The sequence below is a fragment of the Orussus abietinus genome, unplaced genomic scaffold (genome assembly GCF_000612105.2).
Source record: "Orussus abietinus isolate OABI.00-Male unplaced genomic scaffold, Oabi_2.0 scaffold59, whole genome shotgun sequence".
NCBI classification, from domain to species: domain Eukaryota; kingdom Metazoa; phylum Arthropoda; class Insecta; order Hymenoptera; family Orussidae; genus Orussus; species Orussus abietinus.
Window position 1 is genome coordinate 239,269 of NW_019395985.1, and position 16,213 is coordinate 255,481.

At 46.5% G+C, this 16,213-nt stretch overlaps 2 protein-coding genes across 6 annotated transcripts in view; both read left to right on the top strand.

Moving 5' to 3' along the window:
* The window catches only part of LOC105695119 (protein rhomboid), a 90,686-nt gene extending 85,326 nt beyond the window's left edge, over positions 1-5,360 (top strand). For both annotated transcript variants that reach the window (XM_023433947.1, XM_012416430.1), the window contains one exon: positions 943-5,360. In XM_023433947.1, coding sequence (XP_023289715.1) covers positions 943-1,184 — 242 coding nt within the window. In that variant the 3' untranslated portion in view covers positions 1,185-5,360. The remainder of the gene's footprint in view (positions 1-942) is intronic.
* A 1,174-nt stretch (positions 5,361-6,534) lies between these two features.
* On the top strand, positions 6,535-9,935 carry LOC105695118. Of its 4 annotated transcripts, none has more exons than XM_012416427.1 (8): positions 6,535-6,692; positions 7,039-7,147; positions 7,389-7,664; positions 7,749-8,081; positions 8,170-8,291; positions 8,369-8,701; positions 8,775-9,175; positions 9,248-9,935. In XM_012416427.1, the coding sequence occupies exons 2-8, from the start codon at positions 7,043-7,045 to the stop codon at positions 9,661-9,663; spliced, it is 1,986 nt and encodes a 661-aa protein (XP_012271850.1). In that variant the 5' UTR covers positions 6,535-6,692; positions 7,039-7,042; the 3' UTR covers positions 9,664-9,935. The 4 variants fall into 4 exon arrangements, with proteins under 4 accessions (XP_012271850.1, XP_023289714.1, XP_012271851.1 ...); XM_023433946.1 differs by having other exon boundaries at positions 7,752-8,081; XM_012416428.1 differs by lacking the exon at positions 6,535-6,692 and adding an exon at positions 6,888-6,965.
* The last annotated feature ends 6,278 nt before the right edge of the window (positions 9,936-16,213 follow it).

Consider the following 16,213-nt stretch of genomic DNA (forward strand, 5'->3'; position numbering starts at 1 on the left):
CAGCCCCTTTTGAAAGGGGTGAATTAAACAGCGGGGGTGGTTATTCGCGAATGGGGCTAGGAGCGTTTCGCCAACGCGGCGCCTACGGAAAGAGGCGGCGTTAAGGGGAGGGGGATGAAAAGTCTCTCTTAGCTTTCAGATTTTCCGGAGATACGCGCGGCATAAATCGCGAAATGTGTCACCCCGCGATGTCCGGCCTGTAATGGAAAAAGATACGATCTTCGGGGGTGTCCGGAAAAGCGAGGGGAGGGGGTGGAAAAGCTCGCCGCGCGTTTTCCCGGCAAAGGGAAAAAGGAAAGGAGGGCGCGATGTACGTCCATTTGGTACTTAGGGGTACATAGGAGCGACACCACCCCTTTAGGAGGCGACACCTTCGAAGCGCCTTTTTCTCTTTTGACTTTTTCAGCCCCCCGGCGCATCGGGGTCGACGACGCGAGATCGGAAAAATTGCGGAAGCGGGTCCGTTTGCCGATTACGAGAAAAATGACTACGAAGAACCGAAGGATGGACGTTTTCAGAGATCGATTCCTCGAGAGGGAATTAAACGTCATCGGGGCTCGAACCGTCCAGGAGGGGTCTTTGACCGAATCGGGATAATTTGACAGTCCCCCGTTGTTTGATCGGCAAATATTGGCCGCGTCGGATGATTTGATTCGGCGACGAAATGACATCGCTCCGTTTGATTAGATTCGATTTGGCCCCGATATATTCCCAAATGTTTGCAGGGACAGTCATCGACTGACCCGGGGGTTATTAAACGACGCGATCGATCGGTGCCAATAAATCTCCCCTCCCTCTCCATATTTTCATGAAATTTTCCCTTTCGCTTGAAATTGGAAGATTTTCCCTGCTTTCTAAAATTCGCCTTTCTTGACCGTTTCACTTTTGTACATTCTCCCACAAAGATCTCTCTAACCTTGCACTTGCATTATCTGATTGCAGCGAGCGCGGACGTGGGTTTCGCGGTGTACGACAGGTACGCGGCGGAGCAGATGGGCCCGCCGGTGTCGTACGTGGCACACCTGACGGGGGCCTTGGCGGGCCTGACGATAGGCCTGCTGGTGCTGAAGAACTTCGAGCAGCGGCTGCACGAACAGCTCCTCTGGTGGGTCGCCCTGGGGGTCTACGCGGCGTGCACGATTTTCGCGGTCATGTACAACCTGATGCACCCCGACTACCCATGACGTGAGGTCAGCTTCGCGTACGGGCCGCGAAACACGTAACGCGAAGCTGAGAGGGCCGACAGGTGTTTGGACCCACGGAGGTGTCGCGAGTCGCGACACGGGGGCCCGGTCGCCCCCCAGGGGTGGGGGGCGGCCCCAGGGCCCCGCGGAACGAGAACCAAAGAGAGAATCCAAGGACCCCCTGGGGCTGCTGGCTGGCCCGGGGGAGGCGAAACGAGGCCCTCGACCCTGCGGGATGGACGGAGAGGGGGAGCGGCGATTTCGGCCTCGTTCCGTGGAAGGAATCGGGCCCGATCGAGATCGCGGGGCTTTCCAAAATGGAACCGGGGGAGGAATCGGACCTGATATCGGGACTCCGGAAGATTTCAAAATGGGCCCTAAGGTCCGGAACGTCGCCGGCTCGACCGCTCCCCCTGAGTCGCGACGCATCCGCAAAAGGTGGAGCCGAAGAAGAAGGTGTATCAAGGCCCGGAGAGACCGAGAGGGGTGAGGGAAGAAAAAACAAAATGGTGGAACACTCCTCGCTCTTCGGTTTTGTACAAAGTTCCTGACTGAAGAAGACACCGTGCCCGAAAGCACGTGGGGGCGTCTTGCGCAAGAATTCTCAGCGTGTTTCACGCCCTCTGTCTCTCTCTCTCTCTCTCTCATACTCTGTTTATCTCCTTCGCTCTCTCCCTCCCTCTCGCCCTTGCCCCGTGTAACCCTCTCTTTCTCTCTCTCTCTCTTCTCCTCGCCTCAAAATTCGAGATCCGGAAGCCACGGAAAAGGGACGGCGGCCGAAAAGCGGAGAGGGAGAGAGAGGGGCCGGATAAAGGGAGAGGGAAATCTCACTCCAAGCTAATCCTGTCTCCTATTTTTGTAATTCCAAGACTGGAAAAGCCGGGGCTCGAAATGGACCGGTGGGAGCTCTTTGCGCAGAGCCGCAGCACTAACTTAAAAGACTGATTCTTTCAAGTTTCTCTTAATCGTCGCGAAAGCGTTTCTTCGTCCTCCTCGCCGGGCTGCGCTGCACATATGCGTATGCACGGGTGCATACATACGCGTACGTACTCGTACACCTTGTAAACGGGAGCACAGGCGGTCCAATTCCGGAATTACGCGAGCCTTGCAGGCTGTTTTTTTTTTTTGGCAAATTTCCTCCCATTTTCTCTCTTATTTTCAATCCGTTTCTTCGCGACGCGACGCGTAGAGATTTGCTGGATATTCCCTTTCTCGCTTATTCTAATTTCTTTTTCGTTGTAATTATTTATTACCTAGGGATTATTTATATTTAGCGTTAGTAGATCGTAAGACGAACCCGTAGAGATGTAGAATTTCGGAAAGCATGTTGTCTATGAATAGACATGTCGACTGGTAGATGTTCCGTGTTTGCGGTTTTCGTGGAATTTTTGTGTACACGTGATTTCTCTTCTTTTTTTTTTTTCGTGGTGGACTTTTCCAAAAATTGCGCTTCTAAACGATCCAGCTCCGCGCCGTTCTTGCAAGGCGAGAAATAGTTGGTTTATTTTTTTACGACGGGAAAAAAATTATTTTCTCAGGGTCGAAAGGGCGGAACGAGGCCTTAAGGTGATATGAAAGTGGTGTCAAACGGGTCAATCGATCGTAGAAAACTTTCCCGACTGCGACTTTCGTATTATCTTAAAGAGTCGGCGAAAATTCGAAGGATTTGGGAAAACGTCGCATTTCATTGTGCTCCCCTTTTGGCCGTTTTTCTCGAGCCGAGGGAAAACGGAGGAAAAAGAAAATGGCGGCGCAGCCCTCGAAGAGACGCACGCGTCTCTCTTGCGTGTTCTTAAGTTATTTAAGCGTGTGTGTTCGTATATTTATTCGAGGACGCGATGGCGCGGCGTTCTTTCCTTTCGGGCAAAGCTCTCTCGCCGTTTCCACAAAGACACTGGAAAGGGAAGAAAACAATGCCCGGATTCGGCTAAATATACAGTCGCGGGTCAACAAAATGGCGGCATTTAGTCGTCCCCGGCTCTCTTTGAGCTCCTCTAAACTCCCGAAACGGTGGGAATTTCGCGACTTATCCTCGCAATCCGAAAAGTACGCCCCAGTTACCCGACAAACTGAAACGAAACGAAGTTCGAAAAATTAATCTTAAATAGTGAAAAAAAGACGCCTTTAAACGCAACAAAAAAAAAAATGTATAAAAATATTTTCCCCGCTGACTGTGTACTTTGTCGAATTCGGGATGTTTTTCCCTCCCTCTGTATAGTGTAATTACTCGCTCTTAAGGGATGGACAAAAAAAGAAGAAGATATTTAATAGCGAAAAAGCCGGACCTAACGTTGCGTCGAGACATCCGACAGGAGGGATTATTTCCTTAAAAAATTCCTTCTGGGGATTCCTCGTACCTAGGAGACGTTTAATTTCCATCATTTTCAAGTTCCCGGAGAGGGAGGATTTTGTATCCGAATTTTGGTTGGCGAGGAAAAAAATAGTATAAAGCGAGATTTTTGCAACTCCTCGGCGCGGTTTCGTCGAAGGGTGGTTTCCGTTTCTAGGGAGTGAATTTTTTTTGCCGTCTCCCGGGTATGGAGGGAGGAGGGCGCTTTTTGTAGCTACTTCCGGATGCGTAGTCTGTACAGAGAGTGATGAACGATGCTAGTCAATGAAAGCAACCCCGGGGTAGCTACTGCGCCTCGAAACGCAACGGCAGCCCTCGTTTTTGCATAAATTATAAATACGTACATGTATATATAAATATATATGTATGTGCAGGTGTATTTAGGCAAAGTGTATATTTGAAAGGGGTTGGAGGAAACGCGGGAGGACGAAAATAATTCGGGGGCCTTTTAATCGAGACCTGGACGTGTACTGCTTCGGTAAAAAATGACAAATTATCGCAGTAATTATTAATAATCATTAACAGTCATTAATGACACGTTATTTCTCAGTGATTACCTCGAGTGGGGTTCGCTCAATTTTTATTTGGCATACGGAGGCGAATTCTTTGGGTTATTTGATTTGCCGATATCAATCTCGCGTCTCAAATCTATCGAAAAGCGAGGAGTAATTTTCGATTATTGACTGTAAATGTCTCGGAAAATAACACGTCCAGGAGTTGTTTAAAGGGCCTTGAAAAAAAAAAAAGTGCTAGCAGCTAATTCCCGTTAACGCCCGCTCGCCGTTGCGTCGCACCCGATCGATCGATTAATCGATCGGCTCGGATCGAAGGGAAGGAGAAAGAAAGGAGAAAAGTGGACACCGGAAAATCCGCGCAAAGAACGAGTTCTTCTCTGAGTCTCTCATTTTTTCTCTCTCTCTCTCTCTTCGCCTATCTCAATCTCTGTTTCCGCGCGTCGCCCGAAGTGATCGTATTTAATTTAATATTAATATAAATAGCCACGGTACCGAAGTCTATATATTATTTATGCACGCGCGTAAGGAAGGGCCGGTTAAGCCCGTATTATATTATTATGGATACTATTGAGAATATTGATATTACGGTATAACGAGAAGTCGTTGATAAGGAGTTTGACCCTTAAGGCCTGGTGATCTTCGGTGCACTTTTTTTTTTAGGAGGATCTTAAGGTTCGGTCTAGAATGCGTTGTCAATTGTCAAATAAATTTGACCTTAAGACCTCGTAATCTTGTATAAATCTCGAAGGCCACGCACCTTTAGGGGCAAATGATAACCAGCGGCGTTATCGTCACTGAGAGTATTATCATTGTCACGACCCACTGTCATTGTCACTGTCACCGTCGCCACAGTTGATATTATTACTTGTAATGTACAATTATTTATTTTCACTTCCGATGCGGGACTCGAAAGGAAAGGGTCTAAGTCCTCGATATCGGAAGCTGCGAATGAGTGTGAGGAGCACGAAAGCGTGCTCGTTAAACAGTGTTCTCTTGCACCTACTAATTAAACAAGTAGAAAGAAAGGTAATATACCTGTACATGCCCGCGACTCTGTACATGCAATCGCGTCTTGTAAATGCAGCCACCATGTGCTTTATCGGTCGATAAGAGACTATCATCGTTGCGACGATCGTTGACGAGGCCAGCCAGCGATTTCTGTAAAAATGTGTAAAAATGTAGAAGCGCCTCGGAGGGTGTCGAAAAGTGCACGCCGCATATCTCGCAGGAGGCAGTGATTATTGATAAGGAGAAGATAGAAAATGGAACCGAGCGAGCAATTGCCACGTAGTAAATCATATGCGATTATCATTAATGCCGAATTCCGCGGCTTTTGCACTTCCGGTCCGAAAGGGCGTCATTCAGTTTCCGTTCGCTCCTTTCCGTTTATTCCGTTAAACAATTACGCCGAATAATGGCCGACCGATGGGAACGGGTTTTGCCGTTTGTTTTTCCGATTTTCCGCGATAATTACTCGCCGATTAAACTCCCGCCGAGAGGATTCCCCCTGATTTTCCTTTTTCGCGCAATTTCCCTGGGTTCGTTAATTTCGCAAAAAAGGGGCCCGCTGATTTTTTTTGTCAAGCTGTAGATGACGAAAACTCGGAGACGGGGAGTCCTTATTTTATTTCGGGGGCGCATCGAGTTTCGTGAGTAACGTGAAATATGGAAAATCGAGCACAGCCATGACACGCGGAGGGGTCAGTCATTTGTAGTTTACAAAGCCAAAGAACGCGAAGGAAATGTTAATAGAGATGTCTCGGGGTAGCTGTAATTACACGAAAGGGTAGTCAGTACACGTAAGTGGCGTAATTTCGCGCGAAATGTGACATTCTCACGATGTTGCTCGGGAAGTCAACCCGGAGCGAGAGACGAGGGATGGAAAGCGTGGAAATCGCGGAAATCGCGATGCGACGTGTATGTACGTACGTTTGCGAGGAGGTTAATTATTGTATTCGCGAAATACAAGTAAATCCTGCATTACTGGCGACTATTCTCTGTAATATACGTCGGAACTTCTTTCGCCTAATTGTCTGGGTGCTTCATTTCCTTCCCTGTCGAACGAGTTCGACGCAAGATGGCTGCCGTTGGGACTCCCGAATGCAAATTGGCATAACTAGCTCAAAAGATGAAGTAATCGTTGGTATAACGCACCTGGTGGTTTGTGTCACATTAATTTTCAAACTGCACTGTCGGGAACGTTTAAATCAATGACCGAACATCCGAAAAACTAATTCAAAGCGCGGAGCGTCCGTTACGGTAGCAGCGGTTTAAACGTCGCGATTGACCTACCATCTAGCGGTTGATGGCAGAAACTGTAAGGTAAGAGGTCGTTTACCGACCGCTTCGTTCAAGGCAGGAGGTAAATCCCTGAGTTGGCCGTCATTGAGGTCAAGTGCGTTAGCCGCCTGCATTCTCCACTGAAGGCAGCACAGAACGCGATCGCAGGACCCTGCCCACGAATAACCTCCCAATTCATCTCTGTCCTTATTTGATCAATGTGTATACAGTTCCATGCTTTTGCATATTTTTGTTCTGTGTCCGGAAAGTGGGTTTCCGCCGATATTAAAAACTACTGACGGAAAAGAGTAGAAAATACAAATGAGAAGAGAGATATGTGCATCCTGTCGTCTATGTCTTGCGGTATGTCGGATATCCTTACAGAATCGTTGAAGGTCACACTGAATTTTTTTAAATGAGGTTAGGTTACCGTTGGCAGTACCAGATGTTTCCATTCGCCTGGCTGGATGTTTACATTACAAAAGGCGTATTCTCATTACACTTCTTCAAGGCTTTTTTTCACTGATTTAAATTTTGTCATAAGGGGAAGAGAAATATTGTAGCTCTAGGTACACTTGCTACAAGTACCACGGTTCTCTAAGTCTTTACATTATACAGGACTTTTGATGGGCCCCTGTCTGTTTTCTATGAATTAGTCGCCGATTGTCAGTGATTAATTATGTAAATAATAGAATCCTGTTGTTTTCAGGAAGATGAGCAGCAAGACAAATGGAACGTGCAATTTAGTACCGGCAGGAAATAAAACAAATTTAATGGAGCAATTGTCGATGCTAACATCGAAGTCATCTAAAAAGGAGGTTTTAAGTTAACTTAATAAATACATTATATTATCATAACCCAGAGAAAGTTTACCCGAGCCAAAGTTGACTAGATCTCGTTATCGATTTCTTATGACTGGTGAAAGATTTTTAAATGTTAGTTAAGTTTGAATTTAAATATTGTTTCAACTAAGCGCTTAGGCTTGTAAATGTGAGGTAATAGACCAAAGATTGTTACCGCTAAGCCTTCGAAAGGGTTCCTCCTATTTCCTAATTGCAGTACAAGGTGGAAATCACTTTCACAACAGAGAAACGAAAGCGCAGCTCAGAGATGATCGGTGGTACCTCTGTGGGCCAGAGAGCTGTAGAAAAGAAAAAAAGGCACGTAAGCGGAGAAATTCAAAACTGGAGTAAAGTACTGCCCGAGCAGAATCGATCTACCATGAAGAAGGGTATACAGCAGTTCGCTGCGCGAACGCAAGCCTGCAAGTTGTCCCGACATAGTAGCGTCGAGTCCAAGGAAGGGAGTAAGAGCAGAGATAACCGGAAACTGCAGGTACACTTTGCGACGTACAAAAATGATTTAATTTACATTCAACGCGTTAACGAGTGTAATTTGAATTATATTTTCTGTCACAAGAAGCGCTCAAATGAACCTCCTACGAAACACGCGCCTTCTCAGAAGAAATCCGAAGAACTGTTAAAAACGGCCCCAAACTCGGCAGTTCCATCGAGCAGGTCATTGATCTCGAGCTCGGAGGCACTCATTGTGGTCGACCGAGGGATCCAATGTGGGAGAGTGTCCGATTGCCAAAATGATCGATATGGCGTATTTAATCCAGTACGCACCCTCGAGATCTTAATGAAAGAATTGGAACGTTTAATCGGGAACGAGAAGACCAGCAAAATCCTTGCCGACATGCAGCAAGCGCTCTTGTGGATACCGATCGATCAAGGGAAACCTGCCACAGCTGTGAGTGTCGTTTTTGTTCTAAAACACTACATTCACACCAGAACTTATACACAGTATAAAGCAACTGAAATATTTAAAATGAATTCAGAACTTGGAAGAAATTGCTCTGCGTACAGAATTGGCGACGATCACGGGCAGAGTCGAAGCAAAATGTCAGCAGATGGACATCACTTGCAAATCATTGCGAGAGCAAGTAAACTCTTTACAACAGTACGTAAGACTTAAGGCGCAATCGAACATAGTTCTTGTATGAAATAAAATAATTAAGAGCTCTACATTGAACACAGGCAGGTTCAGAAGCAAAAGCAGTACTTGGAAGAGGCACGTCAAAGGGAAGCAGAGTTGGAAACCGTGATCTCGAGTCTCAGGACGCAGCTTGGTGCGGCAAACAAAGCCACAGAGACCAACGAGAAAACCATCACTGAGTTGCGAGCAGAAAACAAGAGGATCGAACTGCTGCAAAAGGTGGCCCAGGAACTGAGAACGGAGCTCAATGAAAAAACTGAGCTGGCGGAACAAAGATTCATGGAGACGCAGTACCTAAAACTTGAACAGGAGAAGCTTCTGATGATGTCGTCGTACAAGGATTCTCAACTCGATGAGCTCCGATCTGCTATCAAGTGAGGCAAAACCGTTCGATCCATTTGCTACGATGGACGGTCTATAATTATCGTGCAATTAAATTTATTTCAGAGAGCTGCAAAGACACATTTCGGACCAGTTGTTGGGCATGCGAGATGCATATAAACGCGTCGAAGAATCCAACGTTCAGATATCGCTGGTCCATGGAGGTCTGGCCTGTTCTTCTCCAACTCCAACTTCCTCGGAAAGGTCTATCATACTTGGCTCGTGCCAGGGTATGTCCGAAGTCTCCATATCCACAATTGAAAATTCCTGTCAAAGTGAACGTCCAAGGAAGTCATCCTTTGCCAAAGATAAACCTATCGCCGAAGACACCGTGGACGACGGTGGGAAGAACAGGGCTAAAGATTCTAACGTCCAACTAGAGTTTGTCAGTTTACCTTGTGGCGAGACCTCGCAGACCATCTCGTCGACAATCAGGGAGGACAAGAACGAATGTCAAGACCTGACGGGTAGAGATCCGTGCAATTTCCAAGAACGACCATCTGACGCCTATTCCTAAAAATATGTTTTGTGTTTCAAAGGATTCAGCGACGAGGAACGGCAGAAGGAGGAGGCGAAGGACGACCATTGGCGTCGTCCCGAAGAAGAAGCCGAAAAGCCTCCCGAGCGGCATTCGGAGCACGAGATTAAAAACAATAGCAAGAGGAACGGTCTGAAGAGTCTTTCCAGACTGCACAGGTCATTCGACGCGGAAAAGAAGCGCCAGTTGTCGAAGGAGCTGCCCTCAAAGAAGATAAGCACAAAGATGCTCAGAGTACCCCCTGCCGAGCCTATAGACGTTAACATCAAACAACTGCAAAACATGTTCAAAGACATCAGACAACAAAGTAAATTCCCTGTTAACATTCCGAGTCCTCTCAGGCACTTTCCACAACCGGATTGGAGCGACAGCTCTCTACCCAGTATCAGTGGAATTTCGGAGTCGAACGCTACTTGACGTTTGGAGTTTGGAAGGAAGTCTGCGAATTTTGCACTCTATCTGGCAGGCCTTGGAACAATGCCTTATGCGTCGTGCCGGTGCAATAAGATTGAGCATCCTCTCTCTATATATCATTCCGTATTTATTAGCTCGTTATCTATTGCCAATTGATGTACATACGTTTGCGCCGGTATTGCTCCGATATTCTAACGATATGTTGAGACGAATATAAAATGGACTGGTTAACAATTTTTCTACCGGAAATACATTTTAGTACGGATTTAAACGAGCGCTCGTTCCTCAGTTTACTTAAACATTGCGTTTTCATGTACCACGTCCCTGAATCATTACCGCTATTTCTCTCCCTGCCTTGATTACATTTCATCCGCCATGTAAATATCGCATACGTACCTTGTCCCTGGGTGAAATGAAAAATTTCGTATGAACGTGGAATAAATGCGGAGTTAATGAAGTTCGGAAAGCCAGTGAAATGACGCGATGACGTAGGCCGACGTGTATATAGATATATATATTTATATTTATCACATATTTATATACAAGTAAAGTATAATACTTAATATTTTTGAAGTCTTAGTAGGAATAAAAGGGAACATTTTAGTACACATAAAACACTCATCGATTTTGCATGGACACAGTTTTCTTTTTGATATACAAGAGTTTCCAGGCGAGCCTCGGCCATATATTGTATACGTTGTTTTTTTTTACACTCGTTCCTAAAAGTTTGATCTCGATGCCTTTTCAAAGAAAAACCAATCGAATCACGAGAAGCATCGTCAATTTCTGGTACACCCGTCTCCAATTTTGACGACTAACTTTAATGGACGATACAAAACTGAGCTTCCTACAATTTTATCAGAGAACCCAACAATGTGCCCAGCTCAGGAATTGCAGAATAAATGACGCGAAGGAAAAGGAAAAGATTACTGGCTCGAGTAACAGTTAAGAAATTACGGAATAACGAACAAGATCCGACAATGCTTCTTCATACATTAAAAAAACAGAAATCCCTGAAAATCTACTCGAAGCCTCATACATGGAAACCCCTGTATACATATACCTAATATAATACATACATATGTACATCTCACTTATGGATTAAAACGATCGGCTTACGATATCGAAAAGTGATGCAGTCACTGGACTTCTATCTCGTCTCTCTCTCTACTGATCTAGGTTCACTTTACATGAATTCCCCCCTGTCTACCACCCTTCCACCCGTCGCGGTAATAAATTCCTCGCATTTTTGATTTTCGGCCCGACAACGAATCCCCTAGACGTGATAACTCGAAAATGATTGCCTCAAAAGTGAAGTATCCAACTGATATTCGCCAAAGAACAAGACGGGCCTCCCTCTCTCCCTCTCTCTGTGTTTTCTATTTCTTTTTCGCCTTTTTTCAAATGGAAGTAATTTCTCCCGAAGAATTTTGTCCCCTCGCTTTATTGCATCGATGGTTCCTTCGTCGATCGAAGGCTATCACGGATTTATTACTCCTCAATTATTTCTCTTTTTATCCTCTGTTTTTAAGAAGTACTCTATAACGCGGGTCTCGCTATACGTCACTGTTATCAATATCGTTCTGGGAATATTATATCGGATATCGGCGGTGAGATATTGGGTTATTGTAAAAATAAAAATATAACATTTGTCATCATGAGGTTGCGCTTGGAAGGACATGTTCATTGTTTATTGTACGTTAATATACTGTTTGTTCGGTGTAAAAATAGAAAACATTTCGATTACAGGCTTCGTAGTACTTAAGGGCCGCGGCCGTTCCTCGGCACTCGGATTTTCCCGCATTTTCGCGGTTTTCATTATTAATCCCTGTTCGATGGCTTTCCCTCCTCCCCGACGTGGGACCTTCGATGAAGCCTGATATTATTCCATGATTCTCCAAAAATCCTTCTAAACGAAACTCTTGGAAACATTTTCCTCGACAGAAAGAAGTCCCTTTCTAGAATTCTACGTGAAAAGTTGAACAATTTCAGACGTCAATTTTTCGAAATCAGTTACCTTGCCGTGAATCGAAAATCCACTCCCAGAGCTCTCGTTGACCAGCTCCGAGAGATGCCGGAAATATCTGCGCTTGGCAGTAAATTAAATAAACATAAATATATAACGCTTTCTTTCCTTTTTTTTTTTTTTTAACGCGTAACATCGTTCCGACGTCGGGGAGGCGCGACTTGCATACTCTCTCCCCCTCGTTTGCCCTAATCTTGTCCGACACTTTCGAAACGGCCGACATAGCCCAGGCTGCGGAGTTAATTGCTCTTATGTGGTAATAATAACAATATGCATGTAACAAACGCAGTTAAATCGGTTTCGACGTGCGGCATGTCGTCGCTCGCACATCGGTCAACGTCGGGATACGTACGCGAGAAATCAGCATATGTCAGTATGTGCGCGGGTAAACTGTGTACAGTATACAAGTACATATTTTCTTTCTGGCGAGAGATTATTATTAATTAAGAACTATTAACGACAATAGAGAACGGAGCAGAGATTGTCAGTCTCTTGCGGACGTGTCTGCGCGTTGCCTTCCTCGAGAGCTCCGAAATTCATTTTCAAGTTTTCCCATTCCTCGTGCGTTCCATTTTCCCTTTCATTTTTTTCCTCTTACCCTCCGAGATCGTTGTCAACCAAATCTGCACACCCCTCGAAATGACCGGAAGTTCGAGAAGGTCCTTAAAGAGGGCACTTCCGTTTCCGGGAGACTCAAACTTCCCCCACCCTCCCGTAAAATTCAACTACCCTTACGTGCCACTAAATATCTCTAAAGATGAATTTCGCCGGAATTCGGTCGAGCGGGCCCCAGGTTTCGAAACTGTCGGGGGAAAAACATAGAAAAGATGAATGAAAATCGGAAAACTGGGGCCCGGTTCGAACGATCTCTACGTGTCGGAGAAAACGTCAGCAGGATTCACTTGCCCCTCTCCCTTTCCCCCGCGAAAAGTCGCGAAAAGTCGCGAAAAATCGCGATCGGTTTCGCGCCGAAGGGACCCTTATAATTCGATCGCTCGAGCGGAGGTATTTCATTCCGTATCTTCCCTATAAGTCACAATGAAGTACGTATTGTTCGGTGGGACGTAAGACGCTTGAAAAAGCCTCTTTCGTATCGTTTTTCCCCCCTCTTAAATTCTCTCTCGTTAAGTTCCGCGAGCCGGGGCGGAACGTCGCGAGAAATCCGCTTACCGATTCTACCCTCTTTCTCCCCGTTTCCCCAACGGGATTCCGCTTTTATTGAGCGATTAGCAATTGCTCCGTTCGCGGCTTCGAGTCGAAACCGAAAATAAAGCCGTGAGACTCGCGGTTCCGAGACCGTAATCGTGGGAACGATCGGCGAGGTAGAGGAAGCCGTGGTGCCAGGATTCGACGCGATCGCGACACGGAGACTATAGACGGATGGTTACGCGAAAGAAAATATTGAATCGTCACAATTTCAACGAGTTTTTCTGCACAAGTCGCCATCACTTGGCATTAAGAAACGAGACTTCTTCGATCCGCCCCAGCTCGCGGATTGTAAATACGCGAATTGCGGATTTCGAGCACGCGTGTCACGGGTCACCGGAAGGTATCCGAAGTTGCCGACGTAAAACGGGACAACTTGGATACTTTCCAGCGAGTCTATTGCTGGCTTAAAGTGCCTCTAAGAGGCGACTTCGAGCCCTGCGAAATGCTCGAAAATGTCCCTCCAGCCCCTACGCGCTCGATCGGGTTCGCAGCCATTTTCCGCCTTCTCTTAGACGATCATTTTCTATCTTTTCCGATACCGGGACGTTACCGCGTGGGATAAAAATAAATTAAGCAAAGTTATACGGCAAGCCGACGTCGATTCGTGGGCGGATATGTTTAAACATTTTGTTTCCTTTCTTTTTTATCGTTACCTCGTTTGCAGCGCCAAGATGACGTCCGCCGTCTGTACAACTATCCTCACTTTTGCATATCATATACGTACGCTGGACAGCTTTTCTCGTTGCGGACGTAACAAAGTTCCGTCTTTAAACCACCTTATGCCTTGCTACGCATATAACATCGCATAATTGATACGATACAATTATGATGTAAATAAAGATATACCTCGCTGTATCATCTAATTATTAAAAAACTCCATCGAGGCGGTTTAACAGCCTTCGACGGATAACGCGCGACCCTCTCTCGAGACAAAAGATTGTTTAAAACTGTACAACGGTCGCCTGTAAAATATTCGCTCGATGAAAAACGAAACATCGACGGTTTTATGCAAGCAACAATTGGCGCACGAACATCGGGACATTCTCAAGCATTGATCATCAGCAATCCAGCCAGGTGGCTCTTGTACGCGATGTAATCGCTCGTAAAGATTCGCTAGTAAATTGTTGATTGACTCGGTAAAAAGAATTCCTATATGTGTATATATATATATATTTATATTTATATATATTTATATGTATGCGTAACATCCTAGCGACGCCGGGTGGGGCGTCGCTGTATTTCTATTTTTTTTTATTTTACCTCCTCTTCCCTCCTGACACCTCGAAATCAAGATGGCTGCACGTGAAATCATAGAACACATTGCTTCATATCACAGAGTATACGTGTATCTCTAAGTACAGACGCAAAACCTTATTTTAACGAAACCAAGTTCGCAGATCCGCGCGCATGCGCCCTCGAAATTTACCTCAATTATCAATTTCCTAAGTGATCATCCGATTTTCCTTTGGATTTAATTTAGCCTATCTAAAACTTTCCGTGCGTTCTCGCCTGGCCGAAAAGGAGACGCATCGTCGTTATTCATTTCCGCCGTTAACTTTTTAAGTCACTTTTTCTCGCATTTACAGGATACGTCGAGTCGCCATTTTTTGAGCCGCCGAGAGCGCGACGAGATCGTTCGTTAACTTTAGAGTCGGGCAAGAATTTCTTCTTTCCTTCTCGAAAATGAAGACAGCTTTCAATAAACATGTACAAAACGTTTGAATATGATCATCGAAAGACTCGGAAAGTTGGCAGAACGAGAGGCGTTCCTCTCCGACCTCGGCGCGTCTCCCGGCGGCCATTTTGGAAACGCAACGAATTTTGATTTTGATCTTCCCGAATGTTTTCGCGCACCTCGCCTCGATCTTGTTCGGCGCATTCGCCGAGCTGGGCGAGATGACTCCGTTTAATAAATTATAATACGAAGTGATACGGGAAAAGAGATCGTAACGTCACCGCTATAATAAATCCGATGACCGAGTGGATGCATCGAGTCCGGTTTCGAAATCCGGTACAAAATTGCCCCGTGTTGTCGGGATCCTTAGGTGAAAAATAAACGGCCAAGAAAAATTCCCCCCAGCCGCAAAGAAACGGCAAAAAGTGCACCGAGGCATTCCTACGTGTTTGTCCAAAGGTCTCCGACATTTCCTCATTCGAATTGCACGTCGAATTTAAAAATAAGGTATAAACCCGTAAAATAGAGGAATCTGAAATTGAAGGGAGGGAAGACACGCGGGGGGGATCGAAGCACGCTTTCTTAGGGTTTTCTCAAATTCAGCGGTATCGGCGCGAAAAGGAAGCGCCTCGGCGATTCCGCCCCGCGGCTCCCTCGGGATATCGGGAGAGACTCGCGAACTTCGGGCACATCGAGCTCTCGAATTACCGAATATCCCCTTACGGACGCGAGCCCCGGATGAAACCCGATGAAGCGTCTCTCCGACACCGCGAAGAGATCCCTCGGGACCCGTAATGCGAGTCCCAGAGGACCGACGAGTCGGCATCCCTTTCCTCCCCCTCGCGTTTCCACGCCCCTAAAACCTCAACGATTTCCACCTCCGATTTAGCCATTCGGTGCTCGAATCATTTCCTACTAACCTAACCTAACTTACCTCGCTTAAGAATCGCCGAAATCCGGGATTAGGTAAGGTCAGTGGTTTCCGCGGAGTGGGCGAAAAAACACAATTTGAATAAACCCGGCGTCCCCGAGTTAGGTTAAGTCGCGGAGTTCCCTTTTGTCCGGTCGCTCCTGCGCAGCACGGCGCGCATGCGTCGCGAAATTTCAAATATTCGCTCGTGACGCGCAGTGTAAGAGGGATGCGGGCCTCCCGCGCCGCGCGTCTCTCTCGCTCCGCCGCGGGCCTCGGTGCTCCCCTCTCTCTCCCGCGCGGGCCCGGTCTCGCTTCTCTCTCTCGCCACCGACCTCCCCGAGCTCCGTCCCCCTCCCGCAAAGCGCAAAAACGGCCAGACTCCGATCGAAGGTCGCCGGGGACCATTCCCAGTGGCGTAGGACCCGAGCTCAGACCCGGGGAGCGTATTAACCAAATTGGCCGCCACTTCCGAGAACCGTGTATGCTAAGTAAGCCGCGTTAAACCAGCGGCACGGCGAATCGAAATTAACGCGGGTGAAATTTCACGAGTTTCAGGGCCTACGTAATTACGGATTAAAGTTTCGAATTATTCGGTGCACTCGGTTTGGGAAAACGTTTTATCAAGATTTTCACTTTTTGATATATGACGCTTTCGGAACGTCTTAACGATTCCATCGCATCCCGGAGGTCGCGTTCGAGGGATCTCTAGCCAAAATCCTCGGAGACGTGG

What these genes read in the sequence shown, in the direction of transcription:
- LOC105695118 (XM_012416427.1), top strand. Translation starts at nt 7,043, where the DNA reads ATGAGCAGCAAGACAAATGGAACGTGCAATTTAGTACCGGCAGGAAAT. An exon ending in CGAAGTCATCTAAAAAGGAG is followed by an intron (nt 7,148 to 7,388) that starts GTTTTAAGTTAA and finishes TCCTAATTGCAG; the next exon opens with TACAAGGTGGAAATCACTTT. An exon ending in CGAATGTCAAGACCTGACGG is followed by an intron (nt 9,176 to 9,247) that starts GTAGAGATCCGT and finishes TGTGTTTCAAAG; the next exon opens with GATTCAGCGACGAGGAACGG.